At 58.5% G+C, this 23,430-nt stretch overlaps 7 protein-coding genes across 7 annotated transcripts; 4 read left to right on the top strand and 3 right to left on the bottom strand.

Annotated features, from left to right (window-relative positions):
- Window positions 1-70: 70 nt before the first annotated feature.
- On the top strand, window positions 71-1,534 carry EHS24_005503 (uncharacterized protein; the record flags this gene model as incomplete). Its single annotated transcript, XM_028621026.1, has 6 exons — window positions 71-206; window positions 310-414; window positions 605-778; window positions 900-1,112; window positions 1,153-1,327; window positions 1,426-1,534. 6 exons carry the CDS (start codon window positions 71-73, stop codon window positions 1,532-1,534), a joined length of 912 nt encoding a protein of 303 aa, XP_028471765.1.
- A 2,028-nt stretch (window positions 1,535-3,562) lies between these two features.
- On the top strand, window positions 3,563-6,217 carry EHS24_005502 (uncharacterized protein; the record flags this gene model as incomplete). Its single annotated transcript, XM_028621025.1, has 13 exons — window positions 3,563-3,786; window positions 3,836-3,968; window positions 4,065-4,285; window positions 4,337-4,520; window positions 4,573-4,614; window positions 4,649-4,838; window positions 4,882-5,263; window positions 5,300-5,383; window positions 5,439-5,569; window positions 5,628-5,755; window positions 5,796-5,965; window positions 6,026-6,078; window positions 6,120-6,217. The coding sequence occupies 13 exons, from the start codon at window positions 3,563-3,565 to the stop codon at window positions 6,215-6,217; spliced, it is 2,040 nt and encodes a 679-aa protein (XP_028471764.1).
- Window positions 6,218-6,399: 182 nt separating this feature from the next.
- Window positions 6,400-7,397, bottom strand: MCA1_2 (Ca(2+)-dependent cysteine protease; the record flags this gene model as incomplete). The annotated part of the gene is made up of 6 exons (XM_028621024.1): window positions 6,400-6,431; window positions 6,472-6,592; window positions 6,634-7,021; window positions 7,112-7,132; window positions 7,215-7,232; window positions 7,285-7,397. 6 exons carry the CDS (start codon window positions 7,395-7,397, stop codon window positions 6,400-6,402), a joined length of 693 nt encoding a protein of 230 aa, XP_028471763.1.
- A 2,984-nt stretch (window positions 7,398-10,381) lies between these two features.
- On the bottom strand, window positions 10,382-11,587 carry EHS24_005500 (uncharacterized protein; the record flags this gene model as incomplete). The annotated part of the gene is made up of 3 exons (XM_028621023.1): window positions 10,382-11,127; window positions 11,191-11,471; window positions 11,523-11,587. The coding sequence occupies 3 exons, from the start codon at window positions 11,585-11,587 to the stop codon at window positions 10,382-10,384; spliced, it is 1,092 nt and encodes a 363-aa protein (XP_028471762.1).
- Window positions 11,588-18,637: 7,050 nt separating this feature from the next.
- On the top strand, window positions 18,638-19,687 carry EHS24_005499 (uncharacterized protein; the record flags this gene model as incomplete). The annotated part of the gene is made up of 1 exon (XM_028621022.1): window positions 18,638-19,687. The coding sequence occupies one exon, from the start codon at window positions 18,638-18,640 to the stop codon at window positions 19,685-19,687; it is 1,050 nt and encodes a 349-aa protein (XP_028471761.1).
- A 1,051-nt stretch (window positions 19,688-20,738) lies between these two features.
- EHS24_005498 (uncharacterized protein) lies at window positions 20,739-21,401 on the bottom strand (the record flags this gene model as incomplete). Its single annotated transcript, XM_028621021.1, has 1 exon — window positions 20,739-21,401. The coding sequence occupies one exon, from the start codon at window positions 21,399-21,401 to the stop codon at window positions 20,739-20,741; it is 663 nt and encodes a 220-aa protein (XP_028471760.1).
- Window positions 21,402-21,774: 373 nt separating this feature from the next.
- On the top strand, window positions 21,775-23,117 carry EHS24_005497 (uncharacterized protein; the record flags this gene model as incomplete). Its single annotated transcript, XM_028621020.1, has 5 exons — window positions 21,775-21,914; window positions 21,972-22,509; window positions 22,556-22,637; window positions 22,679-22,995; window positions 23,052-23,117. 5 exons carry the CDS (start codon window positions 21,775-21,777, stop codon window positions 23,115-23,117), a joined length of 1,143 nt encoding a protein of 380 aa, XP_028471759.1.
- Between the last annotated feature and the right edge of the window lie 313 nt (window positions 23,118-23,430).

Here is a 23,430-nt window from a genome sequence, read left to right as displayed (position 1 = left end):
AATCTGACAGCACATCCATCGTCTGTACTGCGCTTCACAAACAGACCCCAATCACAACCGCTCGTCAACAATGTCTGCACTCAAGATTGTCATCTTTGGAGTGACCGGCAACCAGGGTGCGTCAGTCGCCCGCGCGTTGCTTGCCGACGGTGCTCGGTTCAGCGTCTATGGTATCACTCGCAACCCAGACAGCAATTCGAGTAAGAGTGAGTTCAACAATGTGCTTGGAGAGACGACGGCAGCACGTTTCGGGGTGACTACCTGACGTGGCTTACGCATGACGACACCAAGCTATGGCTGACGTGACAGAAATGGCCTCCGCCGGCGTCAACCTCATCACCGGCGACCTCGACAACCCAGCTACGTACGAGAGTGCACTCATGGGCGCGCACGGCGTATTCATCAACGCAAACTGTGGGTATCAGGTGGGCAAGAGTGCTGTACCATGCAGGCGCCAGCCGTCACCAACCGCGCACGGGGCTCCGGCGTTGCGCCGGGCCGGCGTCGGAGTGAGCTAGCATTGCTGTTCTGTCCCACGCCACCATTCAGAGGGCGAATCCCTGCTTGCGTTCTGCGTTCCGGTGATCCGCTGACAGTACCACAGTCTGGGCACACTACAAGGGCAATAACTCGGACGAGGCTGCCGAGGCCGAACAGCGCCAGTCCACCGAGGCCGTCAAAGCCGCCGTGCGCGCCAAGGTCCGCCATGTGGTGTACTCGACACTTGAGTCTTACCTCCCTGACCAGCCCCTCCCTCACTTTGACGCCAAGGCGAAAGGTGAGTCTTGATGCCTGGTGACAGTTCTTTTGCTACCTGTTGGCGGTAAAGGAGTGTGGCCTACATGCTGGCTTGCCTTTCCGGTCCATTTCCTCGCCGATTCGCTGACACCCTGGGCCAGTTACCGAGTACATGAAGAAGAACGACGTTCCCGCCACCCAGCTGTACACTTCATACTTTTTCAGCAACCTACTCATGGCCCAGACTAGCGAAAAGGATGGCAAGACGATCATCAGCTTCCCCCTCCCGGACGACACGGTGCTGCCGGGTTTCAACGTCGAGCAGATCGGGTTGTGGGTGCGCGCTGCGTTCCGTGACCCCGACACTTGGATTGGTGGGTAGCCAATGTGGGAGGACGATGCTCACCTGCCTAGGCAAGGACATGTACGCGTCCGGCGACAACATTACGGTTGCTGGGATAGCCAAGGTCTTGTCGGAAGTCAGCGGAAAGCCGTTCGACACGGAACACCACACGCGTGAGGAATTCCTTGCTCTCAAGGACAAGATGGACCATGAGTTGTGGCTCAACTACTTCGCGTTCCTCAATGGGTGAGTGTAAGAGCCACATAGGGCTGGCCTCCCAGGGGTGGAAAATGCCACACACGTGGGCGGTTGAACACCTTACTTTGGAACACGCTAATGAGCAGCAAAATGAAGCGCGATCCCGCCGAGAGTCGCAAGATTGTGCCGGAAGCACAGGACTTCAAGGCCTATGTGCAGTCCACACCTGCCATTCGCGAGCACTTTGGCTTCTGAAATGCCAGCTTGTTGGGAAAGTGATAGCGGGAGGCGTCAAGTAACAGAAGACTGAGTCTGCGGTGTCAGTCTCTGCAGATTCGTTCACTCTAGCCGTCGGTAATGCAGTCATTTATCGAATCTGCTCTACGCTAACGATGGGAAAACCTCGGGGGCTAGCCAGCGGTCAGAGACCATTGGCCAGTAGCCAGCTATACATAGGCCTGGAACAACATAAAAGCACTTGGAACTTCCGTCACAGACAGCGGAGTCACTTTCAAAGCCTTGGCATGCCACACTGGTCGTCAACATGCCCACACTGCCGAGGCAAAGTCAGCCAACATTCCTCTTTCCGCGCACTGCCGGGTCACCGGATCATATGGTGTTGACGTACGGCAAAATGCTAGGGTGATTGTCAATCTGCGCGAGCTGGCTGGCAAGGTGTCTAGGTCGGGGATCAGGTCACCCAGTTTGCAGTCGTCGCCGACGTTTCTGTGGTCTACAGTGGCCCGTAACCACTTCGGAGCGACGCCTTGCAGTTCGGCATACGATTTCTGTGCCGTCAGGGTTGTGATCTGCTGACACCGACGTGACGGCGCTTCCATGCTCCTGGCGAACAACTAGCTACGTTGACGTGAGGGTGCAACATACCTTTATTTCCCCTACTGTTGTGTTTCCAAAGCCCCATAGTGTGGTGGGAAAGAACTGGTTGTCCGTGATGCAGACTTGGATATCGCCTGGAGGGGACGAAAACAGCACTGTCATTAGCAACACAGCGGACGAAGTGCACGAACATCCTGCACGTCTTGGCGGAATGCCTGACTCTCCAGGCTCGGTGGTCGTTCGGAAAACGCTGGAGACGTCCGAAGTGTTTGACATGGTCTTGAGGGTGTCAGGCCGAGCAGTAGCGTCGTCGTCGACCGCTGAGCCGATCGAAGGGGGACATGTTGGTGGTAGCATGGTGCTAACTTGGGTTGCGTGATGTGCCAAAGCAATGGCCATGGAAAAGACATGTTTATTATAAGGCTGGGAAGATTCCAGAAAACAAAAAGAGGTGCCGCGGGAATCGCGGATGAGATACCAGTCTCAGAGATGTGCCACTTGCCAATTAGGCGTCCACGACAATATACAGTAGTCGGCGTGAAAACATGAACAATGTCAGATTGCGAATCACACAGTATATGTTTAAGAGTGTGTGTTCTCACTGCCTTGAATCGAGGCTCTTCATTCTGTGGGATGCAATGTGTTTCGGAGTGTCGCCACTGTGAATGGTCGGTTTACAATGTCGGCGTTCATTACGGCTGCATCAACGTTCACATAGCCGTAAGTGCCATCTGAACATGTGCTCCGTGCGAAAGGCCCACCTCAGACATCCGGTCTATACTTACTAGCTTCCGTACATGATTCCACAAACCAGTGGCCAGTCGGGTGCTGTTAACGATGATAGAAAACATAGGAAAGGTGCGGCAAATCCGTGGGACACTGTCTTAGTATCGGGAGTTTTCCCACCACATGGGGGCTGAAGCGAGTAATGTGCGCTGTGCCAGGAATTGTCTTCTCAATCTTTGGTTGGCCCGCGTAGAGTGTCCCGCTGTTGGTGGACGCTTCGTTTCGTGGTCAGCAACCCTGTGTGAGATGGGTGACACCTGGACGACTGTTATGGGCAAAGAACGACATTCGGCCGACTCCGAACCCCGTCTGGGTGTTACCAGCATCTATCTACCTCGGTCTCAATCTTGACTTCGGCAGCCAACTAGTTAACTAGAAAGCCAAGCAATGCTCCCTCCCTTCCCTGTAGTTCTGGGCCGTCTTGTACGTTTTAGAGGACGATTGTGTACAGACACAGGCACACATATGTACCACCATTCGTGTGCACCGTTCCGCAAGCCTTCCGCGAACCTTCCACAAGCCTTCCGCAAGCCGACACCCAACTCAAGACGGTCAGCGGCCTCGGCCAAGAAGTGCCCGTCTCCCCGAGCCGCGATACTTGTGGCGTGGGCTTCTGAGCCACTTTAAACTCGGCACACCTGCCCACCTGCAACAGCGGCAATGTTTGGGCCGGCACTGTCGCTTGGAAAGCCTGCTGTCGGTGATGGCCGAGTGAGATTCCGCATACCGAGATGGCGTCTGGCGGCAATGACCGGCGACAGGTTGTCATCCACCCGGGGGCCGGCGGCCCCGCAGCAGCGTCCCCGCATCCCCACCTCCCCACCAGCATGTGCTATGCTCTCTGGGACGTACCTGCTGCGTCTATTCGCATTCGCATCTCTCTTGTGTGTTGTCGCCATCTTGTGAGCTCGTGACATCCTTCACATACCTCAGCAACTACACAAGCAGTATCAACGACAATGTCTTGGCCAGTCAAGAACATCCCAATCACGGAATGTGGGTTGGGAACGCTGCCATGTGGGTCAAGCTGACCGTCAGGCGACCGTATGATGTGCCAACCGGGCACGTACTTTGAGCTGGAGACAGCGATGATTCAAGGTCGTGAGGAGAAGGTCTGGACGAATGTAAGGTGCCACATGTGATGCGTTGTGTCTGACGTTAGCTCGCGCCCTCCTTCCGTGTCTTCCTCCTCAAACAGTTGGAGCAGTACAGCGATCGCATTATGCTCAACGCACCTCTCGACCCTACAGGCAACCTTGGCGAGCGCGAGGACGTGACGTATGGTGAGGTCGCACGTCGCGCACTTGACCTTGCTGCATGGCTCCGCAAGCAGGGTGTCACTGCCGGCAGCTTTGTTGGCCTGGTCGGGTACAACAGCATCGAGTACGTTGATCTCGCGTGTGGAACTTGTGGGAATGAAACTGATGGGCCAAGATGGGTAGTTGGCTTTGTTGCGATTCAGCTCCTTGGCGCTGTGACCGTCATGGTTAACGCGGCCGTCAAACCCGACTCGATGGCTCACTGCCTCAACCTCGTCAAGCCCGTCGTTATCCTCGCCGACGGCCCCTGTTCATCGTCAATCACGTTGATTCAGGATGAGCTCAAGGACTGCGGCAAGGTACGTGGCGACAGGCTATACGAATTTACAAAAGTGCTAACTCGCGTTCCAGGTTTACGCTTGGTCGAAGCTTGGTGTTACAGGCAACGTCGAGGTTGGTTGTGGCACGAAAATCACGCTGACGCCAGGTTCTCGACTTTAAGAGCATGAAAGTATCGCCCTCGGACGCCGCCGACGTGAAGAATGGCGTCGGCATCAAGGACATCCACCCCGACAGCGACTCGACCATATTTTACACCTCCGGCACCACCGGCTACCCCAAGGCCGTGCTCTCGAGCCAGCGCGCTTCGCTGCACAACGTCATCTCGTCCCAAATCCGTGAGCAGCTCGCCGTCTGGATGAACCGCTCTAATCTCTACAGTTCTTGGCCGAGCCGCCCTTCGTGCCGGCGCCCCACTTGAGATGGTGATGCCTCTCATCTCCAACCCACCCCCCGATCAGCGCACCATTCTCATGGTTGTGCCCTTCTTCCACGCTACTGGATGCCTGACCATGCTCTCCAAGGCATTCTGGGAGGGCAGCAAGCTCGTCCTCATGCCCCGCTGGAACGTCGACGATGCTATCGACCTCATGATCAAGTACAAGGTTAACGTCATTGGTGGCGTGCCCTCCATTGCGACAGCTATTATTCAGTCGCCCCGCCTCCCCAAGGACCTGGACCTCCTGGGCTGTAGCTACGGCGGAGCGGCACCTGCGTCGCGCCTCCCTGGCGACCTTAGGAAGCGCTGGCCCGACTTGGTCTCGTGAGTATCTTGGTTGGATAAGAGCTGATCTGTTAGGGCCCATGGTTGGGGCATGACTGAGACCAACGCGCTTCACACCAGTAACGCCGGAATGGACTATGTGATGAAGCCCAAGAGCTGGTACGTGGCTTTGAATGGCTCCCCTTTGTGTGTTTATTGCTGATACGTCTTGCAGTGGTGTTCCTGTTCCCATCTGCGAAGTCAAGATCATCGACACTGATACGCGAAAGGAGCTCCCCACCGGTAAAGTCGGCACGATCCTGGCGCGCGGCTCCAACATGATGAAGGAGTATTACAACAACCCGAGTACGTGAACGAACCGGGGGACTCCAAGAGGACTCCAAGACAGGGCTAACGCTGGCAGAGGCCACCAAGGACGCCTATGAGAGTGGCCGTTGGCTCGACACTGGTGACGCGGGATACCTTGATGATGAAGGGTTCCTTCACATTTCGGACAGGATCAAGGACATTATCATCCGCGGTGGCGAGAACGTGAGCTCGCTGGCTTTTGCAGGCTGAGCTGACCTGTCAGATCCCCTCCGAGGAAGTTGAGAACGCCGTCTTCCTCGACGACCGTATTGCCGAGGTTGCCGCCGTGCCCGTGCCCGATGACATTCTTGGTGAACTGGTGGCCATCGCCGTCAGTCTCAGGGCCGGTGTCAAAGCCACCCCGGAGGACATCAAGGCGCAAGCTGCATCTCGGTAAGCGGCTCAAGAACGGCCTTGGAAATGGACTACCAAAACGCTGACCTTTTTGCTTAGCCTCCGTGGTCCTGCCCGTCCCTCGTTTGTGGTCATTTACGACGGGCTGCTTCGTGAGCATACACTTTGAAAATATCAGTGCTAATAGCGTCAGCGCGTAACATCAACGGCAAGATGATCAAGATGGAGATCAAGAAGACCGTCGGTGACCTGTTCGCGGAGACGAAGCAGGCCCCGAGGGCCAAGCTCTAGATGAGGTACCGTTTGGTTGTTAGAGGAAGGATTGTTGGGTAGCTGGGAATCTACGAAGACATGCAAATGCAGCCGATTTGATCACACTTTATACATGTGGTATAGACAGCATAGGTTCACAGCTTGCGCAACTTGCACAGCCATACAGCGACAGCGTTTACAGTATGTCTTGAATGGGTGATTCAAAGAATAAAAGTGCGGTTCTTGTCGAACGCTAGTTATCAGCTGGCCTGTTGTGTGACTTGGTTACATACCGTGCGCAGCAAACATGCGGGGACTCTCATTGGTTCCCTTATTCTCAAGAGCCTTCGTCAGCGCAATGAGGAGCTTGCGGTGGCTGAGGGCTGGACTGGTGTTCATGACGTGCATGAAGACCTGGGACATTAGAGGGGTTGGCCGTGGATCTGATGACTTACTTGAGCCAGGTAGCCGGGGACTCTGCGAACCGGCGAGGTACGACACTCCGACCACTCGGCATAGTTCTTTGCTCCGTCGAGGACAATGACGTCGTGGAGAGTGAGTTTACGCTCCTCAAAGTGCCATCCGCAGATGTCCTCGTCAAACGAAGCCTTGACCTTTCCGCCGTCCAGCTTGCGGAGTGCTTCGATCGCGTCGGTAGCGTTCTTGTTCTTGTCGTTGTACTCGTTGGCCATGTTGGTGAGTGTAGACTCAAGAGACTCGGCGTCGCGGACCAACGAGCCGTACGTGTAATAGTAGGGAAGGACAAGGGCCTCGTTTGGCTTTGTATCAAACAGAGCAATGAGGCGGCAAGCCCGGGGGATCGGGTCGATGAGCAAAGTGCGCCTATGTGGTCAGCGGAGCCGGATGGGAGGACATACACTGTAGCGAGGGTCAGCATGAGGGCCTCACTTGTGATACAAAACAGCAACGTACAGGTCTCCTGGGTAATCACGCCTTCGGTACGATGGTCAGATGGCCAGAAGCCTACAAACGGAGCGTGTCAGCATGACTTTCGGCCCCAAGAGCATGGACGTACAAGTCTTGCGAGTCCCCACTATCGTCATCAGCGTTTGTGTGTCTATCCCAGTGGCAATGTGTGCACCCACAAGTAGATGAACAGAACGTCATCGCGCTGTACATCCTTGGTGAGCCAAGCCAAGCCGGCCACAATGTTGGCGCGAGTCGGCTGGGACCAGTTCGGTCCAGCAGAATCTTTCATGATGTGAACATTGTACGGGGAGAAGGAGTGCTTCCCTGCGGGTCTCAATGTCAATCAAAACCAGCGAACCTACCAATAAGGAATTCCTTGAGGTGCTCCACATCGCTGTGACGGGTTTCGAGGGCGGGGAGACCGTAGGTGATGCCAATCTGACGTCAACCTTGCCCCACTCTTCTGAAACCAGTGTTCCGACTGTAGACGCTAGACTCTGTCCTTACTCACGAGAATGGCCTTCTTAGTTCCAGTACCTGCTGTAAGCTACTGCACGTGTCGATAACTCCTACCCTTCGAGTACTCGTAGTCCGTCTGGAAGTCCTCCTTGGACACTAGAGCGTCTTTTGAGCCTCCGGTGGTAGTTGTCGTAGCGATTGAGCTTGGGTTGCTGCGTCGAGTACCTCCCATGTTGGCCGTTGTGGAATGAAATGAAATGACTAGGTGTAGGATATTGTGGGCCCACAGAGAGAGAGGAGAACAAGAAGAAGGTGTGGTGGGAAAAAGAGAGAAGCGTGAAGCGTATGCGAGCCGCTACGACCTTCAATTGGCACGCGAGGCAGGCAACTGAAGCATTACGGTGAGCAAGGGCCTGTGCGCCCCAACCCCAACGATGCAACGAGCAGTATGTCACACACCCCGGACGTTGAGGGCGTGGGCACCGCTGCACAGAAGGCTAATGACGTCGATTCCCAAAGCATGGGTGCCCATGGAGTGGTAGTTGCAGCCCGTGCATGATCACCATGAGCTTTTTGCACACCCACACATCAGCTGCCACAATCGAGCCACATTCGCGCTGCTATTTCTGCTTCCGACCTTGCGACTGTAAGACTGTTATATGAAACTGTCTCACGTGACGTCAGTGAGCCAGTGCTTACGTTTCCATGAGCATGCACTGCGTCAGTGATCAGTGACGTTGGTACCAGTTGCCAGCTTGGGAGAAGTGTCAAGGCGATGATGACCTGAGCCAGTGGACGGGATTGACTCTCTTGCTGTTCCGTGCCCATCCGGCTCGTCAGCTGTCCTTGCACGATGATGAAAACGACGGTCCAAGAGACCCAGAGATGAGCAGGTCGACAGACTACGAGGGGCATAACCATGGGTTCTCAGCACACGATGCAACCCGTCTTTCCCGGCATCATTCTCCCGGCGACTGTTCATGGGTTCACCCACGAAGGTGTCTCACTTGCGTACTTCTCAGTACCACCATCTAGATTCCAGCTACCGTGGCCCGTGGCGTCTGGACCTAGCCTAAATGTTCTTCGCACTGCATAATCTCTGCAGCGTTCCTGAGTAGCCAATGTAGATTACTATAATGACCGGCTCAACAGGATGCCGGGCTAGGTTTTGCGTGGTGAGCCGAGTTGCCAAGGTCTCGCCCCCTGCTGCAAATAGTCCTTTCCTCCCCGCAAGTCAAACAACCATCATGGTAGCGTATCCAGACAGGAACTGGGGTCTCCGAGATTATCGGTCCATCATGTTGCGATAGCGGCAATCGATATTGAACAGTTGAGCGCTAGTTGCCGGTTGGACGACGACGGCATCTATGGAGACGACACCACGAGATCGTGAGGTTTGTCGGCGGCGTGCCACGAGTATCGCACATGGACCCGCCTGGGCCCCTCACATACGCGACGGCGCCTGCCGCAGTAACGCGCGATCGGAAACGTAACCTCATGCACGTTCTCAAGGGACGTTCGCAGTAACAGCAACGAGCAACAGAACCTGCATGTCCTGAAGGAAAGGTTAGAACCGCAAGAGGCCGTTGGACCTAACGAGGCAGTCGGTTGGACGTATCCATTCAGTGTACCACCGTGCACGTCTGAACCGCCGCAGGAACGGTTGACTAGGCGTCGCAGCATGTGGGGCTCGTCTGGACGTGCCGTCGTGGACTGCGGTGCGCGGAAGGTTCATGGGTTCGACTGCTGTGCATCGGGACTCCAGCCCACTCCAGCCCACCTTCACCTGCCCAATGGGCGCCCAGCCACTTTGCCCACTCTGGTACTCAGGTCTGGTGAGTGGCTGCCACTTGGCCCCACTGGCTGCCGTCGTACGTCGCGACTGGCCACGCACATCGCAGTTTTCGCAGCGCGCGCAGTCGCGGAACGGGGAGCCCAGCGCTGCGGCGTAGCTGCAGTATGGTTCGATTGTACTCTGCCAATTCCAAGTCCACCTACCACCTGACGAGACGAGGAGCCAGCGCGTGTCCGCAGACGCGTCTTGGCAGGGAGGTGCAGCCCACCGACGCGTTCTGACATGGCCGCCAGGTCCTGGTGTTTCGAACCGCCGCCACAGTCCCTTTGGTGGTCCGTGTTGATCCAGCCCTTTGCAGGAGGCGGCGGGCAAGAGCTAGCGCAAGGACATGAAGGAAACGCTCTCGTCGGTTTGACGAGCGCACAGTGGCATCCTAACGTCAGCCCTGCCTGGCACGTTGCGCCATGGAGGTTTTGATCGTGTGCACGGACTCGTGAACCGTTGCCAGCTGATGCAAGAGCCTTCTGCGTTTGACCAGCGGCAACCACCAGTCACCCAGGCCGTGGCCATCCAGGACGGCTGTGAGCGTACAGCACGGAGCTCCAGACGTCATCGTCATTGCATCCCGCTTCGCCGACGACGGCCGCCGCATTCCACGGAGGTGTGGTTGACATCCAAACATGTAGTTGACGTAATTGTAATGTACGACCTCTGGGATTTCATGGACGTCGACAACGGCACCGACCAAGTCAGTGGTAACAAGAAGAGCATGGTGCCTGCTCCTGAGGGACGGACGTCGTGCGTCGGGGGTGAGTCGGAGGTCAGTCTCGGATGTATCATACGTGTTCCAACGGAGTCCCTCATATCCTCAAAAGTACTCCATTTAGCATATACCTGCTGCTGTCAGCACCACCCCGGACGGGTACCACAGAGTGCTCACATGTTCGTCTTCGCTGCGGGGACGCCCATTTGCGAGATGCTATCCTGCTTGCTTTTCACTTCATTCACCTGGGACGCGGTCAGAGCCGCGATGGTGTGTCGACCGCACTGTCAATTTCAATGACGAGCTTGCCAAACTGCTTGCCCTCATGCATGTCGTTGAAGAGGCCCTCAATGGCGTCGAGGTTGTCGAGGCCCTTGACGGTCTTGCTGATCACGGGCTTGATCTTGTGCTCGCCGACAAACTTGAGCATGTCCCTAAACTCCTGGCGCGAGCCCATGGTGACGCCGCGCAGGTCAATGTTGGCGAGGACGGCGCTCATGAGCCAGTCCATCTTGGGGCCGACGGTCATGCCGTACTGCGAGATGACGCCGCCGGTGCGCAGGAGCTTGACGCCCTTGCTGACAATGGCGCCGCCGGCGCCGTCGATGATCGCGTCCAGGAAGGGACGGTCCTTGGGCAGCTGGGCCTTGAGCTCCTTCTCCCACGTGTCCGACTTGTACGACACGCCGCCCTTTGCGCCGAGCTGCTTGGCCCTTTCGAGCTTGTCGGGCGAGCCGGACGTGACGTAGACGTTGGCGCCGTGCGCGACCGCCAGCTGGAGGACAATGAGCGCGACACCGCCGCCAATGCCGGTCACGAGAATGTTCTTGCCCGGAGCCGCGGCGCCCGACTTGGTCACGAGCGCGCGCCAGCCCGTCAGGCCCACGAGGGGGAGCGCGGCGGCCTCGACGGCTGTCAGGTGCGCCGGGGCCGGCTCGACGTCGTCCTCGCTGAGGAGTCCATAGTCGCGGCCGGTACCAGAGTCCGATGCCTTGGTGCCGCCTAGGGTCTGTCAGCGGAAGATTCACACTGCGATGCACCCCCAAGCTCCCCACGTGCACTCACCAGAGACATGGAACTCGCTGCCCTCGGGACCAACGGGGTCGCTCGCCCATCCCCTCATCGGCGCGGCAATGACGGGGTCGCCGACCTTGACGCGGCTCACACCGCTGCCGACAGACACGACCACGCCATAGCCGTCCGCGAGCAGGGCCTTGTTAAAGTCGATACCGGGGTACAGGCTCTGGCGGATGAAGAGGTCGCGGTGGTTGAGAGCTGCGGCCTTGTAGCGCACGAGGACCTCGCCGGCGGCAGGTGTCGGAACGGGCGACTCGCGGATGATGAGGCTGGCGACGTCAGCAGGGGGAGGCAAACGGCGTGAGGCAGAAGCAACGTACGGGTAGTAGACCTTTCCAGGCTTGCCCTCGACGTGCTGGATGAGGAGCTCGCGCGAGACGGACATGGTGTGCTTGTTGGTTGGAGTGAAGTGGTTGGAAGTGCGATATGGAGATGGTCGAGATGGAACTCTGACTAATCCTGTTGGGGGTGTCGGTTATCCCCGTCGTACGAGTTGCCGAAGTCACCGACGTGCCGAAATCCGCGTCATATCATCGTGCGACCGGTGAACACGATAGTAATCTCTCGTCAAAGGACCTGCTGGTCGTCATCGCAACTGGCGTTTCTGGATGCCTTGGGACGTGGTGTGAGGATGTTGGGTGACTTGTCTGCTGTGTCTGGAGAGCATGCGTGTGGCAATGGCTGTTCTGATTTCGCAGGGACGGAATAACACGACTCCGCACGTCATGGTTTCGAGGACTGCCGCGAAAGTGAATGTCCACAGGCTCGAACGGTCTGCGGACGAGCATACGCTCCTCCTCACAGATCCAATAGCATCGACCGACTTGTGCACACGTGAGCGCCACGAGGGTTGGGAACCGCAAAGGCCACTCTGCCAACAAACCAAGGGCCATGGGCCACTTTTATGATCGACCCGGCCGATCTCTTGAGCTGCCTGATGACTCCCCATGTCGCCCCCTTAATACATCATGGTCATAGAGGACAGTCTCACCTGACGGTGATGAGATCCATTTACAAAACTGGCCCTTCTCTCAACCCCACACCCCGGGTCTCAAATGGGGTGGAGCTCAAATGAGGTGGAGCTCGCTACAAGACATCCAAACAGCCACGGTCTGGACATGAGCTCCACCCACTTGGCCCACTTGGCACCGTTTTTGGTGACATTGGCAGCAGCCTCGGTTCTCATTTACGTCCGGACACGAGGGGCACGGGTACACACTGGTACACTGGCACGTTTATGAACACCAGAACCCACATCCCGGGCCGGACTGCAAAGGCGTTGCTGGCGCCATCCATCGACGTCGGCCGAGGCGTGTCGCTGGCTCTAGCCCCATCCATCGTCCTGGGGACCTTTCCGGGGCCAACAGACGCCGTGCCGCCGCCTCCGCCGCCGGCGAACCTATGACCGCGAGACAGAAGCCACGGCGGTGAGAGGGAGAGGCGTGGGGACATGGGGACATCAGCCATCGCTGGCGTGGCGGACAACTAAGCGGCCAGAGCCCCAGAAATGGCAAAGTGTCGACCGCCGGGCCTGGCTTGGCTTTCTTCGCTGGCGATCAGCGTGGTTCCTCGCGTGTCCTCATATCGCCATGTCCTCATATCCTCATGTCGTCGCGTCCGCGTGTCCTCATCCAACATCGCCTCCGTGTGTGCGTGGGCTTCCTGTGCAACCCCCCCCCCCCGCAGTTATTCATTTTCCGAGGTGTCGAGCACCTCATCGTCATGTAATGTTCTCTTTCCCCGCTGCGGTGTCTCGGGGCCTGCCTGGGTTCCCAGTCTGTTCCCTTTTGCTGGCACGGACGGACACATGGTGTAATCCCGTGCACCGTGTCCCCGGGATCTGGATGGAGGCATGGAGTGAGTGGGTGGTGGAGTTGCAGGATTTACAGGATTTACAGGACTTTGACAGGGTTGGATAAAGAAGTGGGGTCCAGCAAGGAAATATTTGGAGGGCCAGAGATGCGCGTGCCGGCGGCACACAGTCAGCACACGGCGAGCACAGGATCCTGGCCATCCTGCCCATATCCTGGACATATCCTGGGCTGGGCCAGACCGTTGTTCGTTTCTAAGGGCGGTGTGGTCCTTGGCGTAGTGCTGTAAACGGGGGTGCTTGCTGGCTCTCGAGTCTGCGCTCTTTTGGCATTCGAGACCATGCGGATTGCGGGGATTGGGATTACGCGATAGTTTTTCGCGGCCGGTAGGTGTATTCGGCCGCCAAGTGAAAATTGTATTCGGCTGCGGAACACCGCCGCCGGCCGCCCTAATGTGGGCCGGCCGGTGGGCTAATGCTTTCTCGTCGACCCCGCACCCCAGATTGTGCTGTTGCTCGCGTTGCTCGCTTGGCGCGGTCCCAGTCCCAGTCCACCTGTGCTGCGGGACGCGGGACACTGCATTGAGATCATGTATGCCTACGTTGTCTAAGGCTAAAATGGTGGACGCAAAGTGGACATGTGGCGCGGGGACGTGTGGTCGTGTGCAGCCGATGGCGACGGGTTAATGGGGTGCTTGCTGAGAGAATCTGTGCTCGGTAGCGATGCAAAGACAGGTGTCCACGCCACAACCCTCAAGGGACGAGACGGCCGTTTCTTCAAAGTCACCACAAATTATTTGCCTATGCCTGCTTCCACAGCAGTGCCCCGCTGCTTCCTTTTGCTTCCATGAGTTCCTCGAGTTCCTCGACGCGTGTGCGTGTCGCCGGACCTAAGCCTGGACCTAGGAGCGTGCGACTGCGGGACGGGCGTGCACACAATGCTGTCTCAGCCCGGATGTGAAGAATCGGAAAGCCGCGTGTCGAGGAGCCAAACAGCTTAACCGCATGCCGCTGGTGTCTTCGTCTGAAACTCTGGCCGGGACTGCGGGCGCGGGTATGTGTCTAACTTTGGAATGAGGCAGCACAGATCCACAGAGGCATACGTCGATATTTGTGTTTGTCTATTTTCAAGTACAGTACGTACTGTATTTACTTACTGGTGCGTTTGCCGTGCAATGCACGCATCTGGGATCTAGGTCGGGCGCGCACAACACGCCCGCAGCCACGCTGGGCGGGCACATCCTTCGGGTGCCGTTTCCACGAGGGTCCAGCGCACGTCCAGCAAAGGTCGTCATGCACACGGGGTGGGATGTTGCACAGCACCATGGTCATATGGTTGGAACGTTGGGACAATAGGAACTGGGACAAACATTGCAATCAGAGATCTCTGGTCAGAGACAAACACAAACACTGCGCTTATTTTGGGCCTCGCTTGCTGCGCAAGTGACAATCCCGAGGACAGTGCAATCACCTTGTGATACATGATCTGTGATCTGTGACAAGACCAAACGTGCCCGTGGCCAAAGGCCAGAGGCGAGAACCTTGGGGTGGATCATGTATGAGGCGTGACGAGGCGGTGTTGTTGCATGCACTCTCAAAGCGCTGCATGCAGTGATCTCCGCCACACCAGAAGAAAGAGAGAGAAGCGTTCAGACGCGCTGATCGCAGGGGGGCAGTGCGGGCATCAGACGACGCTGTGACGTATACGACACGTCCAACGAGACGACCCAGAACGTATTGGGTTGGCGTCGACCGAGACGGATTGAATACTAAATGCGATACATTGACCACCGGGTGACACGGTAAAAGCGGTTTAGAGTGAACGCGGTGTCATTCGTCTGAATTAACCAGTGTCCGACACGCGTCGCGTCCCAAGGATGACGTCGATCTAATGTCACGAGTGGTTTCCATGTGCGCAGCCTCCCTTGGCCAATGCCAATTATGGGCGTGTGCATACGCAGAGGAAACCCTTGGCACAGGTGTGTGCAGAGCAGGTGTGCGTTGGGAGCACAGGGCCATGGTGCGCGTCTCTTGCTCGGCTGTGGATGCGTGCTTGGTGTGCGAATCGATTGATGGCGGATCGGGCTCTCGCCCTTGAGTGATCAGAGAGAGCTACCACCCCTGCCCAGCCAGCGCGTCAGCGGCCAGCGTGTGGGTCGAGGCCGTCTGCGAGCAACGAGCAACGTGCCACGAGGCAGCCGTGTGCCGTGACATGTCATGCATGTCGTCGTGCCAGACCCACAGACCACTTGTTGCTATGGCACTGCACGCCCCCGCCTGGGCGTCGTCGCATTAATCGCTCAAATGAGCGCAATAGGAAAAGCCAAACCCTTGTTGTCGAGGGACAGGGACGGTCTATTTTTTTTCGCTCCCGCTTTGAAATTATCCTTACAGCCAGCCAGCTTTTCTGGCAGCTTCCCATGCTCTATGCTTTCTGGGCGTCGCGACATGTGGTACCTTGTCGTCCCTGCGGTACCTGCGTGTCTGATGGGCCTTGTTCCCTTTGGATCCCACCCACACTCGCCCAGCGCGCGCAGTCGGACGCCTGCCCCCAACACCAAACCGGGGTGGTAGACCTATTTTTCGTTATTTTCCCGACAGGCAAAAGGGTGCAAGGTGGTTTTGTGTGTGTGTGTGTGACGACGCGGCGTGTGTGCCGTGCAGTTGACGCCGCCTGTAACCGTTGCAGCCTCTCTCGTTGCTGCGCGCATTCTTGCGGTCCTTGCGGCGCTCACCGTCCAGGGCCGGCTCAATCTCCGGCAGCGCCACTGGCAAAGGGTCTGCGCGGACCGAGGGGTTGGTGGGCCATTTGGCCATTTGAGACCCCCCCGGCGCGCGCGGGGCGGCGCCTACATGGATTGCCGTGCCGGGGCCATGGGCCATAGGTGGGCGGCGGCGGCGATCATCGAGACGCGCCAGCGTGTGCATGAACGTGCAGCAGTACTGCTAGTGCATGAGTGCATGCCCCAGTGTGCGTGGAAAAGGAGGGCCGTGGGGTGGGTGGGATCTGGACACAAGCGGCGATTGCGCAATGGCGGCCGCTCGGTGTCCTGCATGTCCTCGTTAAAAGTTGCAGCAACAGAGGACACACGCCCACGGTCGCCTCCTGGCTCTCGCTCCTGGCTCGCTCCTGCACAGCTGCGCGCGCCCGGGTGTGTCGGGCAGGTCGAAAACCGGCCATCTGTGCGCCGTAGCTCCGGCGAGCTCCAGCCTGTAAGTGGCAGCACACGCGCACGATGTGGCCCCGTGCGTCGAATGTGGCTGCAACGCCGTTACCGGTCACATCCCTATCGCCTGCGGATGGGAGAGGCCCACCGTCGATCGCTACATGGGACCTGGGAGGAGCAGGCTTATCGACAAGCATGGACCTATCTGTATCTACCTGCAAAGGTATCTCTGTAGCACTCTGGAGAGGTTGAAATGATGGCCTTGTTGCGTCTAATTCTCGGCTATTACGAAAATTCATACACACCTCCAATAGACGCCGCGTGTGCCGCCTCCATGTCGTCCAGAACACCGAGAAGGTGGAACAACGTCGGTCCCCCTCTACCTCCTCGTCATCGGCCCGGAGCACGATTGGGGTCTGTCTGTCCCAGCATGCTGTGTCGGTGTCTTACCTTGTCGGTCCACATCGTGCACAGGTGTTAGAGCGGTAGACGTCGCGGCAGCGGCCATGTAAGCGCTGCGTTGGAATGGAACACCCCACTCTCGGCCGAATAGAAGGGGTGGGTGGGTGGAATTATAATTTTATTTTTCTTAATAGTTTTTCTAAAACACTGTTGACGTCAGACACCGGCCTGCCAGATCTCAGTGACCTTGGCCCGGAGGGATCCTGGCCCGAACGGCCCATTATCCCGCCCACAACGTCGCGTTCGGGTATGCCGGAGCAGACGGAGTGCGTATGCATGGCAGCAGGGAGTGGAAACGAGCAATGGCACTGAATCAAGCTCCGGTTGCAACCAAACAACTGTGCTAGGCTGGCCCACCTCATAGCTCCGTATTAAGAACACCATGTGGGATACTGAGGGCCCAGGTGTTTGACTGGGAGGGGCTCATCCAAATGGACGGGTCGGGTGTGGTGTTCTGGGAAGGGGCCCGAGAAACAGAAAACTATGCATCCGATCAGACATGTCAGCAGTCACCTCACCACCAGCCGGTGACAGCAGAAACAGGCCCGATACATTGCTCGTTTACCCGCGTCGGGAAGCCAGCCTTCCGGCATTGTATGCTTGAGTGTGCCAAAATCTGCTGGGTGTGGCAGGCGCAGCGACGCGGTCTCGGGACAACGACGCGAGCTGTTTCTGTTTCTGATCCACCGCGCGCGCGATGCTTGGACGCATATACACTCAGCAAGGCCCGGAATATTTCGTCATAACAACAAACGTCGTACACCCAAACACTTTGTTAGTCGACAATGCATGCGAGCAAGGTCCCGCATGGCACTCCCGCCAAGGCCCGTCTGCCGTATCCGGGCACACCCACCCTCATTAACTGCAACTTGACCCATCTAGCCATGCCACAGAGGATTGAGGCCTAGTCGGCTAGCTGCTGGATCCTCCATGGTGTGGTGGACTGTTTCTCGGCCCAATACACACCCGTACACCCGGCTCCGTTGCTCCATGATCCATGAACACATGTGGAGCTGGAATTGGGGTGCCGGGGGTGGTTGCCGAGTCTAGCGGGAGAATATGGCTTGGGTGGCAGTGTTCTATGGCCGAGGGGAGGAGAGCGGTCTGGACCGAGTGGAGTGTCCTGTGGGCCTCTGAGTAATAATGGCGCCAGCAAGTGTGTGTTCCGAAGATGATCCATTCCGGCCGCGGCCGCATTAGAGAGAGAGAGAGAGTAGTGTGGTGGCAGATTTTGAGGGGGGAACGTCATTTGTCTTGCCCGCTAATTAGGAGGACTTTGTGGCATTAGGGGGGGGCCGACGGAGGGGAACATGTGCCCTTAGGAATGGACAATACAAAAGGAGGGGGGACCAAATAGGAAAATTGCACCCACACACCCCCTTTTACTGCGCAGAGGCCAACCCCCTGGATCCACAGGGATGGGACACACTGTGCACAGGGACGGGACGCGGCGCCATGGGTGTTCCCTGGTCGTCCCTGAGGCACAGTCGCGTAGTGTGTGTGTGGTGTGCGGCATGTAACCCCTGGGCACACGAGCCAAGGGGCGCAGCAGCGCGGGCACTGGGCCAGAGACGGCGACACCCAGTCCCCCCGATTCAGCGCGCGCAATCCCTCTCTCACTGTGGGCCATCGTGTCTTCCTTCTTCTCTTCCACTCCGTCTCTCTTTGTCTCTCTCTCACTCTCTCTCTCGCCTCCTCCTCTCCCACACACCCACACTCACTCACCCCCCCCCCCCGCCGTCCTCCCCCTCGCAGACCCCGAAAAACAGGGCCACTCTCACTCAACACCACCTCCCATCAACCACCCCCCCCACGCACTATATAGGACGGCCACCACTCGTGAGTTCAAGTCTTCCCCATCCGTCAAACCAACACACTCCCTCCCCACCCACTCTTCTCTTTACCGTTCGGAAAACAGCTTGACGCTGACCACCACCACCCTCTCTCGACACAGTCTTTAACCCGGTTCGACACCACCAAACAACACAAACCAACAATGTTCGCCAAGGTCTTTGTTACTGCCGCCATGGCCGGCCTCGCTGCCACCGCCGCCCCCGTCCGCAAGTCGGTCCCCTCGACTTGGGCCACCAACTACCTTGAGGACTACAACACCTACCACGTCCGTTACCTCGCCCTGGACTGCCACCTCCAGCACAACACCACCTTCTTCGAGGACTGCTGCCACCCCCTCCAGGCCAACGGCACCCTCGCTGACCGTGCCTCGTACTGCACCCCCAACGCGACCGCCCTCGCCGCGGCCTCGTCCAAGGTCGCCGCCCAGGCTACCGCTACCATCTCGGCCACCGGTGCCGCCGCCTCGTCGGACGCCGCCATCGAGTCGGACCTCGAGTCCGAGTGGTGCTCCGCCACCTCGTCGGTCGAGTCGTCGGCCACCGCCGCCGCTGTCGCTGCCTCGACCACCGAGGCCGCCGCCTACGTCGCCCAGACCTCTGCCGCTTCCACCGAGGAGTACTCGTACGAGTCCTCGTCGGCTTCGGTTGAGGCCGCCTCTTCGTCTGTTGCCGCCTACGCCGACTACGCCCAGGCCTCGACCACCGAGGAGGCCGCCGCCGCCGCTACCACCACCGCCGAGGCCAAGTACCAGAAGGCCGCCGCTTCGTCGTCGTCGTCTGAGGACTCGTGGTCGTCGTCGACCTCGTCGTCTGCCGAGGCCGCCGCCACCTCGTCCACCTCGTCTTCGTCGTCGTCGGGCTCGGGCACCACCTACTCGGGTGAGGCTACCTACTACTACCAGACTGAGGGTGCCGACGCTTCGGGTGAGGGCTCGTGCGGCTGGACCAACACCGACTCGGAGCTCATTGCCGCCATCTCGACCACCGACGGCTCCACCTGGGCCAACACCCTCTGCGGCAAGTACGCCGTTGTCACCAACACTGCCAACTCGAAGACCGTCACTGTTGAGATTGTCGACAACTGCCCCTCGTGCAACGGTGCCGACTCGCTCGACCTCTCCCCCGCCGCCTTCCAGGCCATCGGTGACATGGACACCGGTGTCCTTGACATCACCTGGCAGCTCCAGGCTTAAATGGTTTGCACCATTTGTGAGTAGCAAAAAGAACAAACCCGAACAGAGTGCGCGGTGTATGAGTGAAGGGCGAGTGCCACACTCGTCGTCATTCATTACACCCAGGTCCCGCTTTTGATGCTTAACGCACCAAAGCCGCCTCCTCCAACGGAAAAAAGCCTCCCATTTAATAGTTCCGACGCTGACTGTATTCTCAGAGCCAAACCCCCCTATCGGCTGGTCCTTTAGGTACTAGGAACTTTGTCAACCCCTAGTTATCGGTCATCGACAACACTACACATCCGACCTCCTCCTCATCCTCCTCTTTTCATATATATGGGTCGCGTATATCATTTCACAGTGAACCACCACCCACCCCCATCCCCCCTGTTTATAGAAAAATTCACCCCGTCTTGCTTTTCGCTCTCTTGTCGAACTGGGCTTTCGCTCTTCCCGCCCGTGCCCTAGTGGCATCGACGGCAAGGTCGGGGGGAGCAACGGGTCTTCTGTAGACAAATGGAGGCGTGGCTTCACGCGGCTGCGCTGCTCGTGAAATCAAATATGCATGGAGACTGGCTCTCCACAGGGTGTATCACTAGTCCTGTTGAGTTGCTGTTGCACGAGAGTCCAAAGGAGCTGACACGTTGGTGGGGAGTGAGCCTGACATGGGACTTGACATTTAGGGTCCTTGTGCCTGACACACCAGTGTTGGCCGCAGTTGCAACTGCGTTGGCCGCTGATAATGGTGGTGGTAGTACTTTGGCGGTGCTTTGGTTGTGGTCTGGTCCGCTCACTGGATCACTGTACCGCTGTCCAGCCTCTTCTCGCAACACAGGCCGCCTGCATTGCGAGCATCTTGGGTAGCTTCTCACAAGTCCGTTTCTGAGTCTTGACGTCACAGCGGCCCACACACACGCTCGTGTATACCGCAAGTTCCCCAGGCCCCAGCTGCCGCCCCAACCAGCTGCCACAACCACGTCCATTCCTTCTTCCCATACAAAGCCAGCCCTTCCATCGACACTTTACACTACACTACACTACACTACCCGTCCCCTGCCAGGTACACTCTGCTCTACACGTCGCCCTCGACGGTGAGATTGATGATGCCGAAAAGGGGGTACACGGGCCAGAACGAGCTCTCGTCGTTATCCTTGAACGCCATCTCGCTCGTCCAGTGGTGGTGCACCGACCCGTCGTCGAGCTTGCGGAACACGGTGAGGAGCGAGTTTTGCCCGCCGGCACCCCCGCGCGCGCCCTGTGCCTCTTCGGCGTAATAGTCCGCGTTGAACGTCGTGCCCGCCGACGAGAGCAGCGTGAGGTCCTTCCACCCCATCTTGGCCGCGTACGCGGCCACCTGGTCGTGGGGCGCTTTGGCCACGACGACAAAGTTGGCGTGCGTGGCGCCTACGGTGGCAGCGACGCCCTCGAGCCCGTTCACGACGTTGGTGCAGTGCGGGCAGGGCTTGCCGTCGGGGAACATCATCGAGTAGATGACCAGCGACGAGCCCTTGTCCTTTGCGAACAGGTCCGAGAGCTTGATGGGTGTGCCCGACGTCGTGTGGAAGACGTAGTCGTCCTTGATGGCGCCGCCGGGCGGGAGGCGCTGGCGCTCGGCGACGACGGACCGGGTGAGGGCTGCGAGCTCGGCTTCCTTCTCGAGCAGGGCGGTGCGGGCGGCGCGGTACTCGGGGGTCTCGTTGGGGAAGGTGCGCGTGGTGGTGGTGGTGGTAGTCATGGTGCTGTATGCTGGGTGGGGTTTCTGGTGGGTGGCTGTGGAGGTGGCGAGGAGCTGGAGGTGTGAGCTGGGACGAGGATGGGCCGTCAGCTGCTTCTTATGTACGATGAGTGAGAGGGTGATCGAGATGTATTAGCAAAGGTGACTGGATGTCGGTCAACTGCAGCCCATATGGTGCTCTGTCGCTTTGTATTGCGACGACGGGAGCGACCCATATGGTGTGTCTCCTGGTTGACTGGACTCGACGTCATGGCGCGGGGAAGGGCTCTCACATCTGGTGCCTGGATCCGGCGGGGTGGAGGTGGAAAGACGACTGCTGGTGTGTGTGCATTTCGCATCCGTCAACAACACTCTTCTCCTCCGGCCGCGACGCATGTCCCTCACGTCATCGCGCTCTTTACGATCACTGTCACTGCACATTCAAGCCCTGTGGACACTGAGCAGCATTCGCACCACAAGCATTCACACCACCGCAGCCGCTCCCGCCAGGCGCCGTCGGCATCTCCAAAACATGTGAGTCGTCGCCCTTCCCTCTTCCCAGTCCTCCTCCCTCGTCTCGCTGACATGCAGGCCGCCCAAAGCTGGATACTACGCCGTCAGCCGAGGCCGCAAGCCAGGAGTGTATCGTACGTGGGCAGAGGCCGAGGCGCAGGTCAAGGGCTTCAACGGCGCCAAGCACAAGAAGTTCGCCTCCGAGTCCGAGGCCCGCGAGTGGCTCGCACCCGACGCAGGGCCGTACACGGGGTTCATCCAGACGCCGACTCAGACGTCAGCGGCAAGCTCGAGCCATACCGCTGCCACTTCCACTCCCACTGCTTCGTCGTCGTCGGACGCTTGCGGCGTGCGCGGCGAGTCGCCGGTCGCCCAAGCCGACATGGCGCACTTGCCCCCCGACCTAGCTCGTCTCGCGGCGCAGGGATACACCTTTTCGCAGAGCACGCCCCACCGCTTGGTAGTGTACACGGACGGCAGCGGCCTGAGTAATGGCCAGTATGGTGCGCGCGCCGGCGCGGGTGTGTATTGGGGCTCGGTAGGCGAGGCGTCCCGGCATAACTTGGCAGAACGCGTGCCCGGACCGTTGCAGACCAACAACCGTGGTGAACTGCTGGTGAGTGCCGTAGCTAAGAACTTGAGGTCGAAGCTGAATGGTACAGTCCATCATCCGCGCGCTGGAGGAGTGTCCCCTGCCGGACCTTTCGCTTGAGATCAGGACAGACTCGCAGTACTCTATCAAGTGTGAGTTGAGGAACGTAACCGAAGGCATCCTAACTCTGCAGGCATGACCGAATACGTCCCCAAGTGGATCAAGAATGGCTGGCGCACAGCGTCCGGCGACGTCAAGAACGCCGACATGATCCGGCACCTGCTCGTCCTCCTCCGTCGGCGCGGGCCGCGCGCCCCCGTCCGCTTCAAGCACGTTCGCGGCCACGTCGGGCACGAAGGCAACGAGGCCGCAGACGCGCTGGCGCGTCAGGGAGCGGCCATGCCGGCCGTCACGGACCGGCGCAAGTGGCTCAACGAGCATGACGAGGACGAGGAGCGGGAGACGCGCCGCGCGCTGTCGCGAGCAGAGAGCCCAGAGGTCGACGTTGAGGTGAGTGGCCGCGCGCTGAGTGATAGTTTCCGTGGCAGCGCTAACGGTGTGTGCAGGTTGAGGAAGACTGGCTCATGACCGCGGACGAGATGGCTGAGCTCGAGAGGGAGCTGGCAGAGTAGACCGAGTCGCACATACCCGTTTGCATAGATAAGCGAATGTACGAGGTAGCTTGCGGAGTGTCGACACGAGGTTTCCTGATACCAACGACTTGCCCTCAGGCACGCGCGGGCTGGCACCATGCGGTCAGCTCCACTGCCGGCAATGTACAGTACTGTCAACTGGCGCTCTGGTCAACTTTTGGCAAACCGTGTATGAGGGCAGCAGTCGACATGTCAGCTGTCGAAGAGGTGTGCGAGGGCCAAGACCGCTCGCAGCACCTGGTCAGCTCGAGTCAACTTCGGTACCGATGGCCGGCGCTGATGAATCTTGTGC

Source organism: Apiotrichum porosum (genome assembly GCF_003942205.1).
Source record: "Apiotrichum porosum strain DSM 27194 chromosome Unknown scaffold_23, whole genome shotgun sequence".
Classification (NCBI taxonomy): Eukaryota; Fungi; Basidiomycota; class Tremellomycetes; order Trichosporonales; family Trichosporonaceae; genus Apiotrichum; species Apiotrichum porosum.
This window is presented reverse-complemented; position numbering and strand designations above follow the sequence as displayed.